This window comes from Rousettus aegyptiacus, unplaced genomic scaffold (assembly GCF_014176215.1).
Source record: "Rousettus aegyptiacus isolate mRouAeg1 unplaced genomic scaffold, mRouAeg1.p scaffold_m13_p_14, whole genome shotgun sequence".
Lineage (NCBI taxonomy): Eukaryota > Metazoa > Chordata > Mammalia > Chiroptera > Pteropodidae > Rousettus > Rousettus aegyptiacus.
Genome location: NW_023416289.1, coordinates 46,284,178 through 46,311,103, shown reverse-complemented (window position 1 = coordinate 46,311,103; position 26,926 = coordinate 46,284,178). Strand labels below are relative to the sequence as shown.

Sequence of the window (26,926 nt, the reverse complement as noted above, 5' to 3'; positions counted from 1 at the left end):
CACACCAAATGAGGAAACTGAGGCACAAAAGTACTTGCTCTGGTCACGTGGTCAGCGACTGTTAGAGCTGACCCTGGGGTCCCGCCTCATAACCCGTACTGGATATGGCCTGTTGCACAGAGAAACTGGGTCAAGAAACACGGCTGACGGGGGTGAGAACCTCGGGGAACATCGCTGACCAGGCTGTGCATCCCCTGCTGAGCCACCTGCCCCAGTAAGTGACAACCTCCCCGCACGGCAGGCTACTGGTCCGCGCGAGGACACGCACCCCTCACTTCGTGGGGTTGCCGTGAGGATGGCAATAAAAACAGTGAGTGTAGAAGGCTGCGTGCCTTATGATTCCTCTTATATGTCAAGGATAGGCTGCTCCTGAGTGGACAGGAGGCAGACTGGGGACGCCAGGGCCTGGGGGGAGGGAAGCGGGAGTGACAGCTTAGTGGGTATCAGGCCTCCTCCTGGGGTGACGAAGTGTTCTGGAACTAGATGGAGGTGGTGGCTGCATGACATTGTGAGTGTGCTAAATGCCACTCAGTTGTTCACTTTAAATGGTTAATTTTATAGTATGTGAATTCCATCTGGATATAAAAAAGATAACAAGTACATATGGGTAAAGTAATGAAAAGTGGCGACAGACCCAGGCGGCATTCCCTGAGGACTCGGAGTGTGCCAGGCGTCTCACGAGCACCCTCCTGCTTAATCCCCATACGCGCCCTAGAAGCAGCTTCTATGATCACCCCTATTTCACAGACGGAGAAACCGAGGCCAGAGATGTGCTAACACTTGGGTGAGAGGTCACGTGGCCAGAGGAGGGAAGAGCCAGGATTTGCACTCGAGGGTGTATTTCTTACACACACACACACACCCCCCCCGCGTATCAGCGATTCTAAGCAGCACGATTATTCTATAACCAAAGGCATCTCACATTGCGTGAAACACAGTGGGTGAATAGCATCTGAAATACTCAGCGCCGTATCTAGCACATAGTAGGTGCTTAATAATCGTGAGTGACTGTCATTATAATAATTATGATTCTTGAGATGGGAAGACCAAACTTATCAAATCGCAGCTGATTCTGGGCGCTTTGGCGCTGGGAGGCGGAGCCGGGGGGCGGGGGGAGTTGGGGGCGGAGGATCGCATTTTCTCAGGCCTGCCCCGCACCCCGACACACAAACGGCGGTGCGGGGCCTCATGTCACCTGTCCCTCAGCCAGGGGGGGCTCGGACCTCTCGCCAGGACCGTTTTACACAGGGCGACACCGGGGCTCAGAGGGGTGTGGCCTGTGCCCGGCTGGCTGGCGAGCGCGCACGAGCTCTGCGCCCAGGGGGTGTCGCTGGGGGCACCAGGCCGGCAGGCCCCGGGCCGCCCCCGCACCTGGTCAGGGCGGCCTGCAGCTCCTCCTCCTTGCGGCCCAGCTGGGCGCGCAGCTCCTCCACGCGCTGCTGCTGTTCGGCCATCTGCTCCTGCAGCTCGGAGCTCTCGCCGTCCAGCCGCCGCCTCAGCTTCTCCAGCTCCTGGCGGCCCTTCTCCTCCTTCCGCAGGCGGTCTGTGGGCGGCAGTCGGCGCTGGGTGTGAGGGCGGCACCCCTGGCTCCCCCGGCTCCCACGGAGACCCGCCGCCCATCCGCACGTACGGCAGCGAGTGAGGCTCAGCTCAGCGCCCCCTCCACACCGCCTCCTCTTTCCCGCGTCCCCGTGTCGGGGAGCACCCCACTGTCCCCCCGGACTCTGGACCAGACCCCCAGACGCTCAGACGCTGTCCTCTCCTGGCCCCCAGGGACAGCCCCTGCCCCCGCCCGCCCACCCTCTCTGCCTGCGCCTCTCCTCCCTGCCTCCCCAGCCTCCTCTTGGGCTCGCTCCCTTCGCCTTCTGATTCTGAAGTCCACGGCAAGGGACAGAGATGAAAAAGGGTCTGAAACAGTGAGTGGGACCGTCAGAGAGAGAGAGGGGGAGGGACCCAAGACACCAAGGACAGAGCGAGGGATTGGGACTGAGAGAGACAGGAGAGACCTGAGCGCTGGGAGGACACCAGCTGCGTCCCACCCCACTTAGCAGATCTGACGGCAGCGAAGGCCCCGCCGCTCAGCGCGCTCACAGAGCCCACCGGGGAGGAGCCCTGCCACCCACGGCCCCCCCACAGGCTCCGTGCTCACCCTCCATGTCTGCAATGGTGGCCTCGTATTTCAGTCGCAGTTTATTGAGGCTTTTGATCTTTTCCTCCTCCTCTGCCGCCTGGGATGAGAACTCGGACAGGCGTTCCTCCAGCAGCCTCCGCTCCTGGGGGGCAGGGGGTGTCAGGAGCAGCCCCCCCACCCTCATCTTTGGTGTCTTCCTCATTCACCTTTCAGCCCTCTCCATCCTTCTCTGACCCCCCCTGCTCCCAGGCCTTCCTCCCTTCCTGCTCTTCAGGCCAGCGGTCCCCAACCTTTGTGGCACCAGGGACCAGTGCTCCCATGAGAGTCTAGTGCCTGAGGACCTGAGGCAGAGCCGAGGCGGTGATGCTGGCGCTGGGGAGCGGCTGCAGATACGGGTGACACTTCGCTCGCCCACCTACTGCTCCCCCTTGTGCGGCCCAGTTCCTAACAGGCCACAGACCAGTACTAGTCCGCAGCTCGGGGAGGTTGGGGACCCCTGCTCTAGGGTGTATACCCGCCCCGACCCGCCCGCTCACATCTGCTGACTGCAGCGTAGACTCCCGTGATTGGCAGGGCACTGCCATGCCACGGAGTGACTGAGTCTCATCAACGACACCGCAGCCGACGCCCCCCATCAGCTGCTGTGTTTGAGTGTGCGGCGTGGACCCGTACCACTGCCCACGGTGTGGGTCACAGACCACGAGCCCTGCACCAACGCAGCGTATCAGGGAAGCCAGACCTCGGCACCACCCAGACCTGCTGTGTCGGGGTCTGCGTGGCCACAGGCTTGCCCTGAGCCTCCTGAGCACGTGATATGAGAGGTGCCGGCCTGCAGCAGGGCTTCCCAAACCACGAGCGTTTTGGGAGATCCACGGGGCAGGTCAGCACGACCCTTGAAAAGCAGGAGATAGAATGGGGTACAATAGCTACGGCACTGTGGGAATGTTCTGTAAAACTCCTGTGCATTCCTGAGCTCTCTGTGCAGGCACGGATCGTCTGGGACCCCAAAATCGCCTCCCCCGCCCCCGGAGCAGATCAGGGCTCTCTGCCTCCATCTTCTGTTCCTTCCTGACCCAGTTTACAATTAAGTCAGAGTGTGATTGTGTTGATTTCCTCTGATGACTCCCTTTCCTCCACCAGTGAGGGCACAGACAGTTTTCTAGTGAGCTCAGTGCCATGTCCCCTGTGCGTAGCCCAGGCCTGGCTATGGCAGGTCAAAGGTGGTGGCAGATTCTTCGCTGGGTCCCCATCCAGTGGTGGAGTCAAACTCACCACCTCTTGAAGCTGTGACTGCTTTAAGCTCAGTGGTCTGTAATCCACAGCCTGCAGGTCAAACCTGGCCCGCTGCCCATTTTTATAAATAAAGTTTTATTGGGACATGGCCACGCTTACCGAGGTGCACACTGTCTGGCCGCTCTTATGCTGCACCAGCAGAAATGGAGTGGCCCACAAATGTTTCCTCTCTGGCCTTTTAGAGACGTCTGCCACCACCTGACTAGAGAACTCCGTGGAGGGGACGCCATGTCAGTGCCTGGCGTACGCCTTGAAGAGGCCTGGCTGCTTTCCCCCACTTTCTCAGAGTCCCGAGGTGCCATGTCAGAACCCAGGCTATCCTGTGGGGAGGGAGGCCACACAGAGGAGCACTGAGACCCCAGATACCCTGCCGCTGTTGCCATGTGACGGCCACCATTGGCGGAACGGAGCGGGGAGGGGGCCTGTGCCATCCATGAAATGGTGGTTGTGTCAGCCATGAGGCTTTGGGGTGTCTAATGACACAGAAATTACTCAGTGATTGCCTCCTTGAGTGACAGTGTGACAAAGGGAGGCAAGGGAAACACAGCTACACTGAGAGTGACAAAGCCCCTGGAGGCAGAACTGGTGGGGGGCAGATGCAGGGTGGACCCACGCGCCCACCCGCGTGTCTGCTCCACCTGCCCCTGGGGGCTCGCCGGCCACTGACCCTGGGACTCGCCAGTCACTGACCTTGGGGATTTGCTGGCCACTGACCCTGGGGATTCGCCGACCACTGACCCTGGGACTCACCGGCCACTGACCCTGGGACTCGCCAGCCACTGACCTTGCTCAGCTTGGTGTTCTGATCCTCTAGAAGCAGCAAGTCTTCCTCGAACTTCTTCAGCTTTGCCTCCGTCGTCACCTTCTCCAGCTGCAGCTTCTGCCGGGCCCCCTCCTCGGCCTCGAGGTGGGTCTCCAGCTCCTGGAGTAGGGAGCAGGAGGTGAGGATTGGGGCCGGGGGCCGGGGTGTGATGTGAGGGTGGGGGGAGAAGGGAACAGGGCACAGGCTCCCGGGGCTAGTGGCTCAGGTGAGCCCATGCCTCGGGCAAGGCCGAGAAGGATGGGACCCTCACCGGCCTTCCCGTTCCGTTCATTAGCTCAGCAAGCATCTGCTGAATGCACAGTGTGCGCCATGCACTGTTCTGGGCACCAAGGATAGATAAAATCCTTGTCCTTGTGGAAACTACATTCTTGTGTGTGTGAATATTTCAATCAGGAAACATAAGAAATAAACATATCATGAAGGTGGGCACTGTCCCCTACGGAGGGGACCAGGCACGTGGGGTGACTGGTGTGAAACTGAAAATCAAGATGCAATATTATGCGCTGCCTTGACGTCTGGTAAAATTGGGAGAACCTAAAGTGGCGTGACGACAAGCCTTCCTGCCCGCTCTGCCCCCAGGGACAAGGTCCCTGGCCAGGTAACCCTCTACACCACGAGGACCAGGCGTGGGGCCTCCTTATGCCTGCGCAGGAGATGCCAGCCTCATGCCGGCCCCATCTTCCTGCGGGAATCAGGGGTCACCTCGCCCTCTTGTCACTACCAAGCCTGCCTCCCGCAGCCTGAGTCCACCCGTGTGGCACTCTGTGGCGTGGTGTCTGCCTCCCTCAGGCCGTGGCTCATCTACCGCCATCTGTCTCATCTGTCCAGGGTCGGGTGTGGTGTGTTAGGCCATCTCCGTAACCAAGGGGGGCAGCATACCACCTCCCACAACCATGGGGTAGAGAAGAGGTGATTAAAACACAGCTGTGACGGAAACGTGGCCAGTGTGACTGAGCAACTGAATTTCCCAGTGTATCTAATTTCTTTTACATTTAAAATCAGACAGTTAATCACTGCAAAATTTTCGAGTACGTTTGGAACAACTTGGGTCCGTAAATCTACTTTCTCAACCGAAGAAGCTACAAAACATAAGGGCAGGTGAAGTTTTGCGGATGAAAACTTAGCATCTGAATCAAGATGCGTCGCAAGTGTAAAATACACACTGAATTTTGAAGGACACTGGGAGGGAGCCTGCCCGTGACTGCAGCAGCACAGAGCAGCCAGGAGGTGGAGCTGGAGAGCGGGAGACTCCTTAGCGCTTCAGAACCTGGATCCAGCCACGCCTGAAGCTCATATATTCTACAGTCTCCCATTATCTGGATCAAAAAAAGATTCTTTTTTTTTTTTTTTTTTTGCTTAGGCCACTTTGAGCTGAGTTTTCTGCAGACTCATGGCCAAAATGGACGGCGGTTTGCAGAAGCACCGGCGGGCGGGACAGGGCAGAGGGCGGACGGGACAGTGGGCGCGCAGGGGCCAGACCTGGATGTGCTGCTGCAGCCGCTTCTTCTCACTCTGCAGCTGCCGGCTGCACTCCTCCTCCTCGCCCACGCGGGCCTCCAGCTCCGCCACCACCAGCTCCAGCTCCTGTTTGCGGGCCGCCAGCCGCCCCCGGGTCTCCTCGGCCTCAGAGCACAGCTCCGCCTCTGCCCGCAGCTGCTCTGCCAGGCGGGCACGCTCCTCTTCCAGCTGGGGGTGGGCAAGGAGGTCAGTGGTTAGCGCCCCCAGGATGGCCCTCTGCCACTGGGTACCTCCTGCCCCCCTGGATTTGCTTTGCTCTTCGAGATGCAGCCTCTAAACCCATTCCTCCCCCAGGTCCCCATCTCAGAATGAGCCCACGTCTCTGGCCACTGAGTCAGGCCACCGGGTACCACCTCCTCCCTCACCTTCTCCCGGCCTGTCGGTCCCCAACCCCATCCGTCTCTCCTGCCCCCTGACTGTCTCTGCTCTGTCCTCTCCTCTCTGTCCCTTTATCCCCGACAGGCTCAGGCCTCATCCTCTCCCAGTGGACTCTCTCCCCGGCCTCCAGTCCATCCTCCAGACAGCCCCAGAAAGGCCTTTCTACCACCTCACATTTCTTTAATGCTACTTTACCTAGCAACTTAGCCAAAGGAAATAAATCAGAAAAAGCTTAATGCTTCAGCATTAAGATGCTAGACAAACAGGAACAATGGGAGCCCACCTACCCCGATCCTGGAGACCAGCCCCTGAGCATCTTGGTTCGGCAGGAACCAGACCCCGACCCGATACCCGGCCGACACACCCGCCCATGCCCTGTAGCCACGCCCCTTACCTGTGCCAGGCGGCCCTGGAGCTCGCCCACCTCGCGGGCACTCTGCTGCTGTAGCTCCTGCACTTTCTGCAGCTCCTGGGCCCGCGCCTGCAGCACCTCGTCCTGCCGTGTCACCTGCAGTAGTGGCTTCACCTGGGGTGAGGTCAAGGTGGCAGAATGGGTGGGAGGCTGCTCGGCCCAGGAGCTGAGAGCTCACACTCTGGGTGCGTGCAGATCCCTGGGTTCCGAGGCCAGCTCCTCCACTGAATAGCACAGTGACCTCAGGCAAGCACATTAGTGTCCTTGTCTATAAAATGGGGACGCAAACGACCCCTACTACACAGGGTTTTTGGAACAAGTGAATGAGTCGACACTTATAAAAAACCTAGGACAGTCGGGGGTACCTGGCAAGCAGCCCTGAATGTGTCCCCTTTTGTCGTAAGCGAACCCTTCGCCTACGAGAGACGCTGGCTGTGCTGCTCCATGGCACCGTGGATCTCAACGCTGTTAGTCCCAGATGCGCTTTACACGGTGCCACCCAGGCCGGGTGGCAGGTGCCACACACGCATCAGTAATGGAAATGGAAGTTCCCCACACCACACCTGCCCCCGCTAAGTGACCGTCCTGTCTCTGTTTTAATGACTCCATTCAGTTGCTGTGACACAAAAGCTGCTCTAGACAGTATGTTAACCAGCGGGCATTTACAAAATTGAGCATCCGGCCCATGGGTTTGCCGACCCCTGCCCTCAACCGTGGCTCCACGGGCACGGCTCTGTTTGTTTTTTGTGCACCATCTTATCCTGATCCCATAAAAAGGTCACTAGCATATAGTAGGTGCTCAGCTAACAGTAGCTGCGGGCATGTAGGCTGACAGCTCAGATATCGTATTCAGAATTACACTGAACAGCCTCTAAATCTCCATCCTCTTTCCTCTTCTCCTCAGGTGTTGAGGGAACACCCTGTCCCGAAGCTCACAGAGGGCCTGACGACCTGTCCCTGTCCCTCTGCTTCAGGTGGGCTTGTGACGCCAGTCTGGCTTCTCTGATGTGTGGTGACGGGTCTGGGATGATCGCATGACACCCAGCTAGGCAATGAGAGTGGAACCGGGGGACTCTGAGCTCTGACATAAGAAAAGCCCACGCCAGCCATGAAGCCATGAAGCCAGGCTGGCAGGGGGACACAGGGTGTCAATAACTGACACCGCTGCTTGGGCCCTTGTGTGATAAAGGGTTAACCTGGGAGGCCTGCATTGTCCGAAACCCTGCTCACTTCAAAGAGAGGACCGGTTCTGGCCGCAGTCTTGGGGACAGCCCCTAAAGCCCCGGAGTGTCCTGCCTGTAACTTTGTTCAGCTGGGAGCTTCCCCATGTGGCATGGACTTGACCTCCTGAAGGGATGCAGGCTGAGGTGAACCACATGGATGGTCAGCCATGCCTATGAGGCCGACCCCCCAAAAAAACCCTGGACACTGAGGCTCAGGTGAGCTTCCCCCGCGGGTCACACGTCGTTTCTGGAGAGTTAAGTGCTGTCTGCATGACTTCACTGGGAGAGGTCGAATCACAGCGAATCGCTGAACCTGAGGAGTTCTTCGGGACCCTTGACTCAGCCCCGGACTCAGCTGCACCCTGTATCTCTCGCCCACGTTGGCTCGAGTCGGATTTTTTTTGTCGCTTGCTACCTAAAGAATCCTGGCTAAGAAAGCTCGGGCTGACTGGTCCCATTTTACAGATGCAGGAAGTGGAAGCCCCCGCAGAAGTAGTCACCCCCGAGGCCCCGCCTCCTCACTGCTCCGGGCCAGCGCATCTCCCTAGGTGTGCTCACCTTGGTGAAGAGCCGCCACCACTGCCAGTGCCTCAGCTTGAGGTACGCCGCACAGTTCCTCTGCATCACCCTCAGCGCACTCTGCTGCTGCTGCCGCTTCTGGAAGGCCCTGAGCGGGGAGGCGGGTGCGTGGGATGGGGGCGCTCAGCCCCTCCAGGCCACGCCCCTCCAGGCCCCGCCCCTTAGCGAGAGAGCGCAGCTGCCTTCAACCATCGCTGAACGCTACCCGGTCCAGGCATCGCTCTGTTATCAGTGTACAGTTCGTCAGTCCTCCCGCCCTCCGCTCTCTCTGCCTTGTCCCCTCCCCTCTGTCCCCACAGCCCCAGCCCCAATTCGGGCCTCGCCTTCATGCACTTGGACCCTTGCCCAGACTCCAATCCATCCCCGTCGTGCTTCCAGAGAGATCTTTCCGCACTCATCCCCCTCTGCTCACAGCTCTTGTGGGTCCCAGGGGGACCCCTCAACAAGGTCCCTGCCCCTCAGCCTGGTGTCTGTGACCCAGTTCCAAGGAGGAAAGGAGAGCCTCCTGCAGACCGGTGGGGTTCCTGAGGCGAGCCAGCCCCTCTCACGCCAGGCCTCTCGTGAACTGTCCCTCCTCCCTGGAACACCCTCCCATCCTCCTCCGTCTCCCTGGGTATCAGGGGTAACCCAGGGGGAAGGGGTGCCCGGGCCTGCAGGGCCTCCCGCTGTCCTTGTGCGGCCCTCATCAAAGCACACCTCGTCCTGGACTGTGACACTTTGTGCTGGTGTATGTCTCCTCTTCAGACTCGAGTCCCTCGCGACCAGCCAGTGGGACAACCATCCCCACCTGGTCTGCCTGGCACATTTTCTGTGCCAGCTCTAAAAGTCATGAAGTCCAGAAAAACTCCAGCCCCAGCCAGAGGGATGGTTGGTCACCTTATGGCAGAGTCTAGCTTTTCTGTGTCCCCAGAATCTCTCAGCCCTGCTCCTGCCCAGAGAGGCCTCGGGGGGCAGAGAAACAAGACCGGGCACCTAGTAGCTCCATTCCTCCCTCTGTCTCTCGGCCATTCTACCATCTTGGAGGCTCTGACGTCTGGAGCCATCTGGCCAACCCCTCCCTACCCCGGCTCTAGTCGATGGGACCCTGGGAGACAGTGCAGCACCCCACCTGCGAGCCAGGTATCCCCGGGCAGCCGCCTGGAAGGACACAATGATGTCTGTGACCTTGAGGTCCCGCTCCTCCTCCAGCTGGGCCAGGACCCCTGCCCGGAAGAAGATCTTGCTCTGTCCCACACGGTAGAGGTTGGGGTCCAGTTCCAGAGCCTGGATCTGTGAGGGGAGGGGCAGTGGGTGGTGAGGACAAGGGGCAACGATAGGAGAGGCCCTGGCCCCTCACTTCTGTACTGGGGACACCCCTGTACCCCCAGGTACTCCCACACACTCACCATTTTCTCGCAGGCCTGCTTCCCATCCATGAAGCCCTTGGGGATCGCATTGGGTGTCAGGAGCTCATACCTACAGTGGACGGTGGTAGGGGGGGTGCAGACTTACAGCCAACTGTCACCACGGCTGGCACGGAGCTCAGAGGGACAAACAGCAATGACAATAACAAGACCCATAAGAAAAACGAACGTTTGTTCACTGGCTGAGTGCTGCAGAGCAGCCTTACAGCGTTGGTACCACCGCAGCTGATGTCTTTGAATACTTCTCATGGGCGGGGCCCTGAGCGAAGGGCCTGAAAGCATTCTCTTTCAAATTTCCGAGTGCAACTCAGGGTAGAAGTAATACATTTGATAAACACATACGTGTCTGTCCTCAGCACCTTTCTCCTGCTGTGCCCTTTCCCTGGGTGACAAAATTTCATATAAAGTCTCTGATGCACATTATTTCATGATTGGCGATTGAGAAAGTGTGTGTATGAGAATTACTCCATCGCCAGAGATCTTGTTAAGATGCAGATTCTAATTCCGTGTGTCTGGGCGGGGCCTGAAAACTCGCATCTCTAACGAGCTACCAGGGGCTGCTGGCTGGCGCTCCTGGTCCAGGGATCGCACTCTACTTGGCAAACCACAGACCTGTCCTGGCCAGTAGGGCAGCTTCGGGACACATGTGACAACTGAGCCCTTGAAACGTGGCCTGGGCAATTGAGGAACTGGATTTTTAACTGCGTTTAATTTTCACTAAGTGAAATTGACAGTTAAAAACTGAAGTAGTGTAAAGAATTTTTCCTGTTAAACACAACTTCATTGTTTGGATAGGACTATGATTCACTTTGACCACTGGAAATTCAGAGTCTGGGCTAAGATGTGCTGTGGATTCAAGACATTTCAAAGACTTTGTAGGGAAAAAAGGTATGTCTAATATTTCGCTACTAACTTTTTAAACATGATTACATGTTTAAAGTATCTAATATCTTGGATGTTTGGGTTAAATAAAACATCCTGTCAACACGCAGTCCGCCTGTTTCTTTTCACTTTAAAAGATAGAGCTACCAGAAAACTTTAAATTGTATACAGGGCTGATTCCCTTTCTGTTTCTAACGGGCTGTGCTGCTAAACGCAGCTGGTCTGAAGCATAATTTCTGTTATAACATTTACCGTATTATTTACTTCTCGAACGTCGGTATTGCTTGCTCTATCCTATCCCACCGCATTTTTAGAGAAATGTGATTGCAACAGGTGGACCGCGGCAGAGCGCAGTCTGCGCCTTTCTCAGCGGTAGCGCGCTGTGTGGGGTACCGCTCTCCCGTGTCACAGGAGAGAATGCCGAAGCCGGCACACCGAGGGAACCGCCCGGAGCCCCTCCCCGCCCCTGCCCCGGGCTCCCAAGCAGCATTGGGGACAGCGGATGCAGGCACGGTGGCTCCAGACCCAAGCCCCGCCCCAGGCCCCACCTGGCTCACCGTTGCCGGAACTCCTGGAAGAGGATGCGGTTGGGGAAGCCCTGGCGACAGATGCGGATGCCCTCCAGGACACCATTACAGCGCAGCTGGTCCAGCACCAGCTTGGGCTCCAGCTTCCCCGCCTGCGGACAGCAGGACGGACGTGCAGTGTCAGCGGCAGGCCGCTCGGGGGCGCCACTCACCCGCGGGAAACCAGGTGGAAGGGCTTGTCAAGTCTAAATGGTTGGCAGTTCCACCCAGGTCAGCCTACTGTACTGAGCACCTACTATGTGCCAGGCACAAATGCCTGCCCTGGAGGAGCTCACGGCCCGGTGGGAGAGACTGACAATAACTGAGGTCAAGAAATCACTCATAAAGGAAAGAAGTAAATAACGATAAGTGCTGCGGGGAACAGAGCAGGAGGGCGGGGTGGGGAGGGCCGAATTAGTGCACAGGGTAGTCGGCCCAGGTGTTGTGTGAACGAAGCCCGTAAATCATCATTTCTGGTAAAAATGATAAACGTGGTAAAAATCTAAACAGTACAAAAATCCAAATGCTATGTTCTAAAACAGACCTTTTGCCTTGCCCAAGTCCCCAGAGCTGTCAACACAATCCCCAGTTTCTTATGGAATTTTCTAGATCAGTTGTTCTCAACACCAGCTCTACACTGGCGTCCACTGAAAAGCTTAAAACAAACAACCCTCAAAACGTTCAAAATCGAGGCTCCAGCCCTAGCCCAGGGCAGAAGCGGAATCTGCGGGGGGCGGAGATGAAAACAGGAGAACCCCCAGCCTGCATCATTTTCCAGGCGCATCTGTCTTACATTCGTGCACCCGGCAAACACTTATTGGCTATCCACTGTATGTCACACGCTGATCTAGGTACTGAGGCCGCAGCAGTGAAAAAGTGGATAAAGACCTCTGCCCTCAGACTGGCTATCTTCTGGCAAAGGGGGTTTCTATCCATATCCCCCGTTCCTTAGCAATAGGGTGTCAATACAGTGAGAGGGCGCCATCCCTCCCTCTCTGATCGCAGTCCAGGAGTGGCTACAGGTGATACCATCTCGGCTCCATCCACAGTCATGTGACCCAGACCTGGCCAATCAGAGCAACGGGTCCAGGGGGCGGGCACAAGAGCCACCCAGCCAACGAGAGCGAGCCCTGGGACTTCTGCCAGAGCGGGGTGGGCAGAGTGAGCCCCTCTCCCCTAGGGTTGCTAACTGGGTGAAGGAAAGCCTGGAGCTGCCCGCAGCTGCCTTGCCACCCTGAGGAGGGAGGGAGCCATGTCTTCAGGGTGAAGATAATGCACAGAAAAGCAGAGCCAAGCAAAGGAAGCAGACCCCTGATGCCACTGTTTCAACACCTGGATCCAGCTATCCCTGAATCCACGCGTGTTCAAAATGCAGAAGTAGTGTGTGCATACCTGTGTTGGAGGCATGCGCGTTTGTGTATGGGTGCATGGTTCTGTTTACTGAGAGTTCCTGGGAGTGACACTAATACCACTGAGCTCACCCAGCACCCAGATCCTAGGCTCTGAGCACAGTCCCCCGCTAAAAAGGAGAAATGGCTGTCCATGTATGCCACATTTCACCAGACATAAGCCGCCATCTGTTGTAGGACACACTACTAGTTTACATACCACCGAGAAAGAAAAACACCTGTCAGTTAAACCGAAAAGCCACTCATCATAAGCCGCATCCCAGCTCCAGAGACGCTAAAGCGTCAGAAATAAATGCGTCTCAGATTTGATAAAAGACGGTGCTCGCAGACATGAGAGACACGCACACAGAGACCCGCCCATCCAATAACTAGAGCTACTTTCTGAGGACAGTGTAAGCCTCGAACACCTAACTTTGTGGCCTAATTTTCCACTCATGTTGACCCTTCTCTACAGGGCCCGTTCTCTGATTTCTTTCACCTCTATGACAGCCCCAGCCCCAACAGCCCTTCCATCCCTCGGACTTTCCACGTTCCAGGACCATAGCCGTTCTCTGCTCAGAGTACCGCTTAGCCTTCGCAGCTCAATTGTCACCTGCTCCAGGGAGCCTCCCCTGACTTCACTGACCAGATCAAAGCTTATGTGATAGCACCCCTACAAGTTCAACCATGTGTTGTTCATTGTGGGTGGTTAGTCAAATGTCTGTGCCCCCATTAGACTGTGACAATAGGGACTGGCTTCATTTTTCTCTATTGTATCCCTGGCACCTGGCATTTAAGAGGTCCCCGACAAAATTTAATGAATGAATGAATTTTCCTAACAAGGACTTGAGTCTGAGAGGGGAAGTCACACAGCCAGGCAGAGGTGCACCTGGGACCAGATGCGGCTTCAGCTAAGCTCGGCTATCAGAGCCGTCCCCTTCCCAGGCTGGGCCACTTACCCGCTTCTCGTGGTTGGGGACAATACAGCGGACGAAGCTGGGATTTGTGTTGCTGAGCGTGGCCATGAGGCGGCTCAAGGACTCCTTGTAGAGCTGTCCCACTGTCCGGAACATTCCCCGGCGAGGGCGGCCGCCGGGGGGGCCGTCCCCAAGGCTGCTCACCTGCTCCAGCCCCACGATGCCCTCCACTGTGTGAAGAGAAAAGCAGATGTGGGGCGAGCACAGGATCAGGAGTCCGCTTTGGGGGGCTGGGTTGGCCAAAGGTCAGGGGCCTTACCACGGAGAGGAACCGGCATGCTACATATGAAGGACTTCACACCACCTGGTAAGGTGGGTATTACCGGCCCCATTGGACAGACGGGCAAACTGAGGCTCAGAGGATAGAAGACTGTGCCAAAGGCCATGCAGCTTAAAAATGGCAGGTCCAGGATTTGAACCCTGGCAGTGTGAGTCCTCTCAAACCCTCTTCTCCTCACGGACATGACCTCTGTTTTCCTTATCGACAGGGAGAGTGGTGACAGCACGTGTTTACCCAGCACGCGCTCTCTGCCGGGCGCTGCTCAAAACTTTACACACGCCGGGTTATTTCTAAGCCTGCAAGAACTACCCCATTTTACAGATGAAGAAATTGAGGCACGGAGGGGGAAAAGTGTGATCCCAAACACAGCACGGCTGCATTTTTAAGAACCTGAAAGAGTCCCATTAAACAAGGAGTAAAGTCTGGCGTTTATGGGCGATATTTGAAATAAAAACAATCTGCCTCAATAGTAAGTATTTTTTTAGAAGGCTTGACTTTGGGACATCTCTGTTTCCCCATTGTCATCTGGTGGCATGGCTTCAACTCGAATCCAATGACTGAATCACTCCAGGTTTCCCAAGGTCCTGTTGCTGGAGCAAAACCTGGTGTCCTGCTGTCCCCGGAGATGAAGGTTACTGGGGTCAACCCGATGATCAGCACTTAGGCAGGACATGGTGTCCACTGCGGGCTCGGACATGGTGTTTTCCTCCCTGGGTTTGACCCTCCCTCCCGTCATCGTTCTCCCAGTTCCTGTCAAAATGACCATGATCATTTATGAGGTTCTCATAGCAGGTAAGCCCCGAGGCTCTGGGACCTGACATCCTGGATTCGAATCCTGGCCCTGCCACTAACTAACTGGCTGTGTGATCTCGGGCTAGTCACTTCACCTCTCTGTGCTTCAATGTCCTCATCTGTGTAATGGGGGTAATAATACTAATGCCTGCCTCATCCAGAGGATTCTACATGTTCATAATCAGAAGAGGGCTTTGCACAATGCACAGCACATAGTAAACGCTCAATAAATGCCAGGCAATATTATCAGTTATTTGTACTTTTACATGTAGTTAAAAGAAGGCACTGAGTCTGGAAACCGCTGAGGGGGCTGACGAGGAGAAAGAAGAAGGGTGAGAGGCCTTCCATGGAGAGGAGCGGGCAGGAGTGTTCAGAACCAGGTCACCAGTCCCAAAGGCCCACCCCGCTTGTCTGGCAAATCTCACCCATCAATGCAGAGAACACCCACCCCCTGGTGGAGAAATGGCAGAACTGCACCTCCCTGAAGATCCTGGGGCGGAAGGCGAGAAGGAGCCAAGCAAAGAGAACTGCTGGAAGCCCCCGTGTGCTGGGAGGTGAGGACAGAGAGGGAGAGAGGGCAGAGAGGTGGCAAGAGATGTGGAGGGAGCAGCAGCACGAGAACAGAGGAGGGAGAGAAGGTGGCAGGAAGAAAAGAGAAGAGTTATTAGTCGACAGCACAGGGCGAAGCAGGAGCGACAACTCTGAATGCTGGCTATGAACTTTTAAAGCCACAGAGACTGGCCTGTTCACCTTTGTGTCTGTCTACCCACTAGAGGCATCAACGTTGGCTGAAAAGACAAATGTCCTCTGTGAGAACTTAGTGCCAGCAGAAAAGAGCTCTCTCCCTAGAGGTTGACTCTCTATCTGTTTTATTAGGTATCCTTTTTTGCCCTGGCTACCAGGAAGCTCAAGGACTAACTTGATGCTCCCGCCCAGCTTGTTGCATTTGCCTTTCTGAACTTGTGTTATTTGCCTCCTCGCCTGGGCTGCCAGAGCCTGGGGCACCCAACTTCGGGCTCAGGACAGCTGTAGTAGAGACCGATACAAAAAGGACCTCAGTTCTCCACCCCTCTCTGTGACTTGCAGCTCCTCGAACCGAGCTGACCTTGCGACTGCTTCGTTCAAGAGAACTGTGCAAGAAGTAACACCGTGCCAGGTTCCAGTCTAAGACTCGGGAGGCTTTGCTGCCTCCCCTTTCTCTCTTGGAACCCCTCGGGAGCCAGGAACATATAAGGCAGGGCATGTGGGAGATTTCTGGGGACTGTCATGTGTCCATGAGTGAGGAATAGGTTTTTAAGAAGTCGGGTATGGGGAGATTTTCAGTCTGAGGAAATGACTCTCGCAGCAGAATCTGGCTCCGTTCCTGAATGTTAAACACCGGTTTTCAATCCCTGTTGTGTAGGTGTCAGATTTCTCTTTCCCAAATTGGCTCCCTAGATCAAGGTGCCCCGTGCCCTTTTGCTCTGCGAGCTCGTGTTTAGGAACCACTGATCTTGTTTCTTCTGCTCTCTTGTCTAATTGCATGGGCTGGCGCTTCTACAACTAAGCTTTTCACTTCCATGAAAGATTAAGGCCAACTGACAGATTCCAAAAACCTGGAATCCAGGGGGAAAAAAAAACAAGAAACTGGTCCTGCCAGGTGCATAAAAACATCTCTCAAATGTCCTCTGAGGACAGGGATGGGGGACAGAGGACAAGGCTCGGGTAAGGACAGGGTCCTACCACGAAGGCATTCGGCTTTTCTGCCCATGCCTCCTGGGAGTGTCATTCGGAAAAGACTGGTGGCGAAAGTCACATGGGCCTTGTTGGAGCAAGGAAACCCTCCAAAACTCTGTCTCCATCTGTCATTGTCTCTGTCTGTCACTGCTCCTTTCCTCCCTGGGACCCCAAAGGGACCTTTGTGAGGAAAAAGGCTTAACAGTTGACTAACCTATGAAACACCCCTGCCTGAGTTCTCTCGTTATTAACTCTTTTCTAGTCAGTCCTTTGATTTCTTTAAGGGATCACAGGCTATCTACACTTAAAAAGTTCTCTCTTCCTTTACAATATTCATGACTTTTTTCTTTTTCTGGTCTGATTGCATGGGTTAGTATCACCAAAACGGTGTTCCACAGCGGCTGACAGTGGGCATCTCGGTCCTGTTTCTGACTGAGGAGGAGTGTCTGATCATCAAGCAACCACTCAGTCAATCACTCATTGGAAACACTGCTGTGAGACTGTGGCCTCCCTACACCAGCCCCATGGGTCCAGAGCTCAGCCTCCAAGATGAAGGCGCTGGCGCTGTGGGCCGGGCAGGGGGAGGCCCAGAGCCCCAGGGCCCGGCAGGAGGAGGGCTAGACTCCCAGGGCCCCCAGAGGCTGGCCCTCACCATCCTTCCAGATCTCCGCGGTCAGCCGGTCCGTGCTCTGGTGCAGCAGGGCCGCGACGCTGTCGTTCAGCGGGTCCATGTTTTTCATCAGCCACTCGTTGGCCTTATAGTCCACCTGAAAGGAGGACATTGGTGCGTGCATGGGCGGGTTTGCCAGCGCCGGCGACATCTGACATCCGGGGGTGCCATGCCCACCACAAGCCCCAAGGCACTGGGAGGAGCACGTTGCTGCCACCCTGTGTCCATCTCCTGAATTGTACCCCACTCGTGTGGCCCTGTCCCTGTTCTCTCCCTCGCCCAGGCTTGTGAGCTCGTCCACCACCCCCTTCTGCCTTCCCCACTCCACGGAAGTCGCACTGGCCACTGCACTGTCCCTCTGACGTGCCCGCGCATGTGCGCCGTGGGGTTGCAGATAACAGCGCCCGTCCCTGCCGCCCAGCCTCCGGGGACATCCCCGTGGCCGGTGTCCTCCTACCACTCACGCTTGGCTCGGAGGCCCCCGCGGAGCCACGGTCTGGACCGCCAGAGCTCCCCATACCTGTTCCCCATCCTGGACAGGGCTCCCCGGGGCCAGGGCCCGGGTCTGACTCAGCACAGCGCAGCCAGAGGTCTCGGGAGAAGTTCCGAAGGAACAAAAAAGCATGCGCGAGACACACGGGGCTGCCCCTTCCCAGCCTTGGCGCTTGCTGTCCCCTCGGCCCGTCATCCCTGAGACCAGGGATCGGCAAACCGCAGCCCACATCTTTTTCTAAATGAAGTCCCCTTGGACCACCACCCTCATTGGCCTGTTCGTTCGCATCTTAGCCGTGGCCTCCTGTATGCTGCAGCGGACCTGAGCCGCTGCAGCAGAGACTGTGTGGCCACAGAACGTTGAAACTACTCAGAAAGCGCTTGCCCACCCTCGGAACGGAGCACAGATCACGTGCTGTTCTCCTGGGTGAAATCTCTGCGGGCCTTGCCCCTTTGAACTTGGCCCTGCCCTTAGCCGCACCATATTAAAGAACCCGTCGGCCTTGCCTCCCAGAGTCTATTTGTCTCCCTTACAGATAAGATTTGTGAAGACAGAAACCATATCTGACTCGGGGCCCCCACTTTGCTCAGCACAGGGCTGAGCAAACGAAAGGCACATGTTTGCCTAACGGGTGGATGAAATGCATGTAATTCTCCTGGCAAACTCCTAATCATCCCTCAAAACCCACTGCACATGCACTCTCCTTGAGAAAGTCTTTGCCAACTTCATCAGAGTCCTCGTTCCACCTTGGACTCCCCTAGCCCCTGACCTAGCAGTGTCTTGTCCTAGTGGACATTCGGTGGCCCCTGTTTCCCCATGTCCGTAGCCAGGTGGCCCCACTCCCACCCACAGGCCCCGAGGCTGCCCACCCCCCTACCTTGCCAGCGTAGTGCAGGACGCTAAAGTCGGCCTGGTCCCGCAGGTGCCTTGGCCGCTGGAACTTGGGGTGGCCACCCTGCTCCTGGGCCACCTTCTCTACGAAGGACTTGTCCGTGGCCTTCGGGAACCAGCACTCCTCGTCCAGCAGGGCCAGGAGCCCAGGGGGGTTGGCCTGACCATCAACAACAGGGGAACAGTAAGTCAGATCCCCAAATATTGGACACCTAGGTTGTGGCTAATTTTTAGTTCTCATATGTGACATGTGGACTTGAGACCAAACATGGGAATAATAGTTACAGTTACAGCCATCAACTGACCCTCTGACTCAAGCCAGGCCCTGTGGCAGGCTCATCCTGGGCTGTTATTATCTAGTAGTGTCATGACCTATGTCACTTTCCCCACTTTACTGATGGGGAGGCCCACGGCTGGCCAGGGGAGGAGCCAGACTGCGGCCATGCGGCGTGGACGGCAGGGCCAAGGGAGCCGTGGGCTCACCGGCCGCTCGATGAGGTCGATGCAGGGCTGCAGGTCGAGGCCGAAGTCCAGGAAGGTCCAGGGGATGCCCTCGCGCTGGTACTCCTCCTGCTCCAGGATGAACATGGTGTGGTTGAACAGCTGCTGCAGCTTCTCGTTGGTGTAGTTGATGCACAGCTGCTCGAAGGAGTTCAGCTGCAGGATGAAGGTATGCGTGAGAGGGGATGGGGACCAGGGAGAGGGGACAAGGGGGGGAACAGGTGCATAGGGAGAAGGGATGTGGACCCAGGGGGGACGGAGGCCCAGGAGAGGGGACAGAGACCAGGGAGGGGGACGGGGATCAGGGAGGGAAACAGGGCCAGAGTGATGAAGCCCCCCGGCCCCAGGGGGTGTGCAGGGCAGACCTGGAAGATCTCGAAGCCGGCGATGTCCAGGATGCCCAGGAAGGAGGCGCCCTGGCGGGGGCTGCGGTCTAGAGCTCGGTTGAGGCGCAGCACCAGCCAGCGGAAGAGGCGCTCGTAGGTGGCCTTGGCCAGGGCCTCCAACGCGAAGTCAGCCTACAGGGCCAGGTGCACAGTGAGGTCCCAGGAGGCGCATCTGTGGCCCCGGCCCAGCCCCGGGGTGGGTAAGGAGACACTGGGGGTGGACGGGGTCCCCTCTTGATTCATCAAGGATGATGACATAAATGATAGCCACCATTACTGAAACCTCACTGTGCGCCCAGCACTGTGTGAAGCGCTCCGGGCCCACCTCTGGAATCGATCAACACCACAGCAGTTAAGAGGGTGGCGTCTGGAGCCCAGCGGCCCAGCTCTGAGCCCTGCTCGTCACAGAGAGGCTGTGTGACCTCGGCCTTGTGCACAAACCTCTCTGTGCCTGTTTCTTCACCTGTAAAATGGATTCTGGTACCTCAGCTGAGAGTGGCCCCGGGGTCAGTGTGACCTTTAACATCTGGTCCTCGCCTCTCTCACTGTGTCTTCTTTGTCTTCTTCGTCCTCGCACCTCAAGTGTTTGGCCTGAGGCCAGGCAAGGGCCTCTGCCCCAGAGTTGGGTTCTGAAAACCTTTAGCCATGATCACTCCTCTCCACTTCCATGGCTGCCGCCCTGGCTTGAGCCGTGTGGCCACTTGCCTAGACTATGGCAGCAGCCTCCTCATGACTCCCTGTGTCCCCTGGGCCCAATTCTGCACATGGCAGGCAAGGAGATCTTTATAAAAGACACACCGAATCAAGTTGCTCCCTGGCTTAAACCCTCACTGGCTTTCTGCTGCACTCTGAATAAAACTCACCTCCTTACTGGGGCACCTAAGACCCTGCGTGATCTGTCCCCTCTCAACCTCTCCCGTGAAGCTTCAGCCACCCTCTTCCTCACTCTCTAGCCTCACCGACTTCCCTAATGTCCCCACCTTGCCAAGCTTGTTCTAGCCCCAGGGCCTTGACATGGGCTGCTCCCTCTGCCTTGACCATCTAGGGCTCGACAGGAATGCTACCTCCTCGGAGGGGACCTCCGTGACCACCTGGAGCCCCTCCATCATGGGAGGCAGCACAACCTGCAAGCATCCTGTTCATTTACCTTCTTTTATCACATGTTTCCCCACTACAGCTTGAGGTCCATCAGCAAATGGCTTTGCTTTCCATACGGCCTTTATTCCCAGCGCCTAGGCCAGAGCCAGTCACCGAGCAGACGCTCAGCACGAGTTCATTGAGTGGGTGAGGACGAACGGCACAAGCTGTTCAAAGACCCAGGATCATGGCGCCCGCTCGCCACCAGCACCACCCACCTGCTCCTTGGTCTGTGCTTTCTGCACGTAGTCTCGGCCAACTTTGATGCGCGGGGTGAGCAGGGCGCGGGAGAAATCCGTCACCCCCAGTCCCAGGAGGCGGCAGAGCTTCTGGGCGGCTGAGGGCAAGGGACACCAAGACCTGATCAGCACTGGGAAGTAACCATGGCACCTCCCCCCATTGTCCGGTGGGGTTGGGGGGGAAGAAGCCAACCCAGTCTTTCCCTGGTCACTAGAGGCATCATATGTCCTAAAAGTGTGCACATGCTTTGGCCCAACCATTCTCCTTCTGGGACCCCAAGTGAGCAAAAATAATCCTGGATGTGAGCAAAGACTGAACTACAAGGAAGTTCAACATGGTGTTGTTTACAGTGGAGAAAAACGGGAAATAACCTGAATGCCCAACAGCCGGGGATCAGTTAGGAATACGGTTCATCTACTGGATGGCTGTCCTATCATCCCTAAAAATTATGGTAGAAATACATCACACAGCAAATTTAAGATATGTGCATGTCACAATAAGGATGTTACACCTCAAATCGAAAAAAGAATTAGAAGCAAACACTGGGCACCAGAAAACACGATGGATGAACAATGGATGAAAAGATATCGAAAAAGCAAGTGTAGTAAAATATTAATGGTAGAATCCAGTGAGTGGAGAGCTGCGGGGTTATTATAAAATTTTCCCAATTTTTCTAAAAGTTTGAAGATCTCCTAATAAAATATTGGGGAGAAAGTCATTGGAATAAGAATTCACTGGGGTTGCCAAACCCGAAATAAATATTGAAAAATCAATTGCTCTTCTACATTGCGGGAAAGAGGAAAAAAGCAAAAATAAATAAAAAGACATCATTTACTATGGCAACAAAAGTAAATGGTCTAGCGAGGGCAGGGAAAAAAACCCTTTGGCAAATGAAGAAACATAACGTGTTTCTAAAGAAATCCTTTCAACTTTTCTATATGTTTGAAAATTTTTTTTTACAAAGAAACACGGGGGCAAATTTATGCTGGGGACTATTTAACAAAACAGAACAATGTGTGTTTTAATACAGTAAAAGGAAAATACTAGGATATAAAACATTATGTTACACACATCCTATTTTTGTAGGGGAAAAAAAAGCATAGAAAAATGCCTGAGCGCCAAAACGTTGACACGTTTTTGCAGAAACTGGGGGCGGGGCTGAGCTGGCAGGTGTGTGTCTTTCTTTCCCCTCTGAATTAAAACGAGAATTCAGAACTGTTTCAAGCATCTATCACTTCCATAATGGAAAAACAGTTACTGCAAATGCTCAGCTCCAGCAGAAATGAAAGAGGAAAAGAAAAACGCTTAGGAGGAAATACACCAAAATGTCGAAAGTGACTATTTCTGAGAGGAGAGGCCATGAAGATTTAAATTTTTCCTTTGTGTGTGTGTGTGTGTGTGTGTGTGTGTGTGTGTGCGTGTGCGCGTGCGCGCGTGCAAGTGTTGTCTCTAATTCTTCTACGGCAACCTCGCATTATATGGGAAGTATTTAAGAACTGACAGAAGCCAAATAAACAGCATGTCATGTGCAAGGCAGCACCGTTTCATAGGCTCCAAAGCCTTCGGTCATTGCCCGTTGGGGAAGCCCCTGGACTGCTTCTACGACTGCTGTTTGCAAATGCAGGAAAAATGAAATACTTGGGATTCCAAAGGAGACCAATTATACCAACATACAGTTCCCACAGATCCCGGGGGAAGAATCCCCAGCCCAGTTCTAGTCGATAACCTTGAAAAGTTACCCCGCAATGCATGATGGGAAGAAATCAGGTTTCCAAACAGTTAATAAAGTCAGGTCCCAATTTTGCAAATGAAGTCAGTGAGTGTGCACAGTGTGCAACTGCTAGGTGTGTGAACACCCTAAGCGATAGCTCTGATCCACGCATCATAGGTGACATTGCTTCCTTCATATTTCCTGTGGGGTTTTTTTGTACAGCTCTTGAGAATGAGCCCATAGGAGTTTGTAATCAGGGCAGGAAGCTCTTCCCATCTCGAGGGGAAAGGGGCATGAAGCATGACTCTATTTCTGTGACAATTATTTCTTCATGGATACAGACATAGAACAAAGCCCAATGGGAAATACCCCAGAAGGCTGCAGTAATGATGTCTCAGGGGTATGATTATGGGTAATTTCCCTGCCTTTAGACTTTTCTGTCCTGCCAGATCTCTCCCCATCCAGCCTGTATTATTTTAAAATAATAAAGCAGAGCTATTTCCATTTTGATTTAAAAAAAAAAAGGAATATCAACTATAATTCTGCTTTTGAAAGACAAAAAAGGATACACACACATACACAGCTGAGTATTTGCACGCAGGTGTTGTTCAAACTTTCAGCAGAGATCACACTTTTTATAATCAGGAATAGGGCAGAAGATGTTATTTTGGCAAAGACTCAGCAATGGGCAGGAGATCAGAGTGGTCCAGGGTCGCAGGCAGGCCCCTGGGGAGTGGGGTGCTCTATATCTGGGACAAGCAATGTAGGGTCAGGCGGGTGGACGGCGGGCTGGGGGGCAGTACCTGTGTTGTCCGGCATGGAGGCTTGATCCGTGCTGCGTTCCTTCTTCAAGACAATGTTACCGAACTGGAGAACGGCTGAGACCATCCGCAGCATGGCTAAGGGGCGGCAGAGAGAGTGGTCGCCTATGGCCTCGGACCCCGCGCGCATTCTTAACCAGCAGGTAGAAACCTAGCTTCAAAGCCCCATGCCAGCTTACGCCCCCATCCTCAGCGTAAAACCCACCGTGACCCCAGGCCGGCCTTAGAACATATGAATGGATAAATGAACTCAGCATTTTGCATTCGAAGTTCACTTTGTCACTGTTTGATGTCTGCTCATCTTATGAAGATGCTCATCGCATCTTCAGAAGCGATGTGGAGAAGATTTATAAGGTCTTAGGGAAATGAATGAGGAAGGTTTTTAGAGATATGAAAAGATTTCTAAAATATCGAGTGAAAACTGTGAAGCGCAGGATGATGTATCTGGCATACAGCTCTGTATGTAAGAAAAGGCACAAAAAAATAAAGTTCTCCTTATTTATGGTAGCGTTCCATAGAGTTGCTGTGTATGTGGGGTTAGTGCCTGCTAACTAACGCTCCTGTGGTTCCTGCAAGCCTCCGGTCACATTTCCATCAACTGATCAACACATGGCCTTGTTTTAGGTGTGTTTCTGTTTAAAGACACCTTATTAATATATATATCGTTGCTCGGTTCACAGTGAACTCACGGCCAACATCACTGCCTCATGCCCGAAGGAAGCTCGTCCGACACACGTTTTCTGCACGACCCACATCCCAACATTAAGCACCATCTTGGGAGGCAATTTAGGCAGCAGAATTACAAAAAACAAAAAACAAACCAAAACCAAAACAAAAAACACACAAAACGCAAAAACACTTGGCACTCAGTAGACTGCAAAAAGGACACTGGTTTACAGTGTGAGCTAAAGCACAAAGGCGGAGTGTCACCTTGTTGGACCCAGTGGCACTGGACCCCTTCGTGACTGACACGAGACAATGACTGCGCAAGTGCCAGGAGCGTTGGTTTTGGGGTTACGGGTAAATGCCGTGCATAGCGGAATTCACAAACGCAGAAACGCCGAATGAGGATGTACGGTACAGATAGTCCCATCTCACAGTGGTTTCAATCGTGAGTTTTCCAACTTTGCAACGGCACAAAAGCGATCTGCGTTCAGTAGAAACCATACATTGAATTTTGGATTTTGATAATTTCCTCAGCTAGCGATATGCAGTGCGATCGTGATGCTGAGCAGCGGCCGTGACCGCAGCTCTCAGTCGACCACGCAATCACGCGGGTAAACAGCTGACACCCCACAGTGTGCTGTGTTGCCAGCGTTTTTTGGATGCCGTCTTTTTTTTCTCATCCCAGGGTGTCTACAAACACCCATCTGTGTCTCCTGCTTTTGGTGAGATGAAAGGGAAGGCAGTTACTCTTGAGATGAAATTCGGGATAATTGCCCAGCGTAAAGGCAGCAAGCCATAATTACGTAAATTACATGAGATATTCAACAGTTTATCACAAAATAGGTTTTGTGTCAGATAACTTTGCCCAACTGTAGGCTATGGTCAGTGTTCTGAGCATGTTTAAGGTCGGCTGGGCTACTCTGTGATATTTGGTACGTGAAGTGTATTAAGTGCATTTTCAACTCAGGACATTTTCAATAGGCTTTATCAGCATGTGCATTCGCTTGTTTGTGCAGAGCTGGAAGACGCGATGTAAGTGGGCAATGCTGCCCCCTAGAGCCCGTCTCAGGAACTTACAGGGTTTGGTTGGCCTAATGATGGGGGCCGCTGGGGCAATGTGTGGTGTGTTTCTGGGTGTCGCAGGGAGTGGGCAGGTGGGGACCGGAAGCAGACGCCTTTCTGTACCACAAAGAATTTCCCCCATCCCATGTGACTTCTAAACGTCCTATGGGACATTCGTATCTGTAAAATAACGGTTTGTCATGATTTGAGACTAATCTCAACCGTTTTACATATAAACATGAAAGTGTTTTTGTGTTTGTTTTTAACACACAGTGAATTTTCCTGAGGCGTGGAAGGGGGAGCCACTGCCGTCGGTTCAGAATTTTATCAAGTTTTGGTTAGCTTTTCAGAGTCAACCGCATACACACCCACATCGGGCTGGGTTCCTGGTGACACTGCGGACTGGGCAAGGACCCTGCCACCTCATCGACTGCTTGTTCTGGAACAGTTCATGATTTACGGACTGAAATGGACACGTTTATTTTCACTTTCTCGGGGCCCCTTTCCGTTCCTACCACTTGCGAAAGAACTTGATTAACCTTTGTAACAACTCAACGAGGCAAGTCCTGCGGTAGCATTTGCACAGATGGGAAATGGAGTAAACTCCCCATTTAACAGATAGGGAAACCAAGGCACATCCAGGTAATCAACTTGCCTAAAATCGAGCTCGTAAGCGCAGACCGGAGGTTCAAACCCGACGGCCTAACTCCGGGGTCTGTATTCTTAACGGCTGTGCTTCCCTTCTCTTCCCTTTTCTTTTAGTGTAAAATTTGAATGTAAATACGTACATATAGCAAAAATACACAAATCTTATTCGACCATCTCAAGTGACTGACTTCACGCGGGGAGCAGTGCCTCGCACGCCCCCTCCTGGCCACTCACTGAAAATGAACGATCATGGGATTCAGGGCAAGAAGCCAGACGCTGGTACCAAATTCAAGAACAGGGGAAGCCACTCCTCGCTCTTAGCTGCTGCAGAAAGTGGTTACATTCAGGAAGGAGGAAGGAGGGGGCTTCAGAGGCTGGTTACGCGGGCATTCACCTGCGGAAGTCCCCGATGGGATGCTGACGGCCCGTGCGCGCTTTTCCGTGTCTATGCTACGCTTCTCTGCAGTTTACTCAGAAAAGGAGGGTGGCGGAGGCTGGAGTGGGGAGTAGCCTCCTGCGATATTCCTGCCAAAAATGTGTAACCTGAATCCGATCGTGAGGAAACACACCCAAGTCGGAGACAAAACAACTGGTCTGTAATCTTCAAAAGCGACAAGGTCACCAACGATGAAGAAAGCCAGGTATGATTCCAGAAAGAGTAAAACGCGATGACCAAATGCAACATGTGACCTCAGGCTGGGGAAGTGTGTGTGTGTGTGTGTGTGTGTGTGTGTGTGTGTAACTTAATTTTTATTTATTTTTTTGCCCTAAAGGACATTATTGGGGAAATTAGCAGGAGGTGTGTAAACATTTTTTGTTGTTGTTGTTTTAAAGGACATTATTGAGATGACATGGTCTGTGAATTAAAACTAGAACTGAGGGTGGCAATGTGAATTTCCTGTTGAGGATACTGTGCTGTGGCTGTGTCAGAGGATTTTTTAGGAAATATACACTAGCAGGTTCAGGGAGCGGCAGCTGAATAATAGCCCCCGAGGATGTCCACATCCAAATTCCTGGAATCTATAAAAGTTACCTCGCAGAGTAAAACGGGCCTTACAGATGTGATCAGATTAAAATTGTAAGAGGTGGGAGATTAATCCTAGATTGTCTGGGTGGGCTCTGAATGTAACCATAAGAGTCTTCAAAGAGGGGGGCAAAGGGAGAAGCTATGCGAGCAGAGGTCACAGTCACGTGCTCTTTGAAGATGGAGAGAAGGGGCCCTGAGCCCAGCACTGTAGGCGGCCAGTGACAGACTCCCTAGAGCCAGCTCTGCCGACACCCTGATTTTGGTGCAATGGGACTGACTTTGGGTTGCTGACTCCAGAACTGCAGGAAAATA

The 26,926-nt window shown here is 54.1% G+C and overlaps 1 protein-coding gene across 6 annotated transcripts in view; it reads right to left on the bottom strand.

The window, feature by feature from the left end:
• MYH14 (myosin heavy chain 14) overlaps positions 1-26,926 on the bottom strand; it is a 68,722-nt gene that overhangs the window by 20,232 nt on the left and 21,564 nt on the right. For 5 of the 6 annotated variants that reach the window (XM_036232541.1, XM_036232542.1, XM_036232540.1 and 2 more), the window contains 16 exons: positions 23,194-23,289; positions 20,658-20,776; positions 19,282-19,434; positions 18,899-19,072; positions 18,402-18,575; positions 17,014-17,128; positions 13,556-13,743; positions 11,200-11,321; positions 9,743-9,812; positions 9,466-9,626; positions 8,337-8,445; positions 6,538-6,669; positions 5,727-5,933; positions 4,209-4,346; positions 2,150-2,273; positions 1,372-1,543 (listed from right to left, as the gene is read on the bottom strand). In XM_036232541.1, the coding sequence (XP_036088434.1) occupies positions 1,372-1,543; positions 2,150-2,273; positions 4,209-4,346; positions 5,727-5,933; positions 6,538-6,669; positions 8,337-8,445; positions 9,466-9,626; positions 9,743-9,812; positions 11,200-11,321; positions 13,556-13,743; positions 17,014-17,128; positions 18,402-18,575; positions 18,899-19,072; positions 19,282-19,434; positions 20,658-20,776; positions 23,194-23,289 (2,254 nt within the window). Of the gene's footprint in view, positions 1-1,371; positions 1,544-2,149; positions 2,274-4,208; positions 4,347-5,726; positions 5,934-6,537; positions 6,670-8,336; positions 8,446-9,465; positions 9,627-9,742; positions 9,813-11,199; positions 11,322-13,555; positions 13,744-15,093; positions 15,193-17,013; positions 17,129-18,401; positions 18,576-18,898; positions 19,073-19,281; positions 19,435-20,657; positions 20,777-23,193; positions 23,290-26,926 lie in introns of all 6 variants that reach the window. The other variant, XM_036232543.1, reaches the window with a different exon arrangement.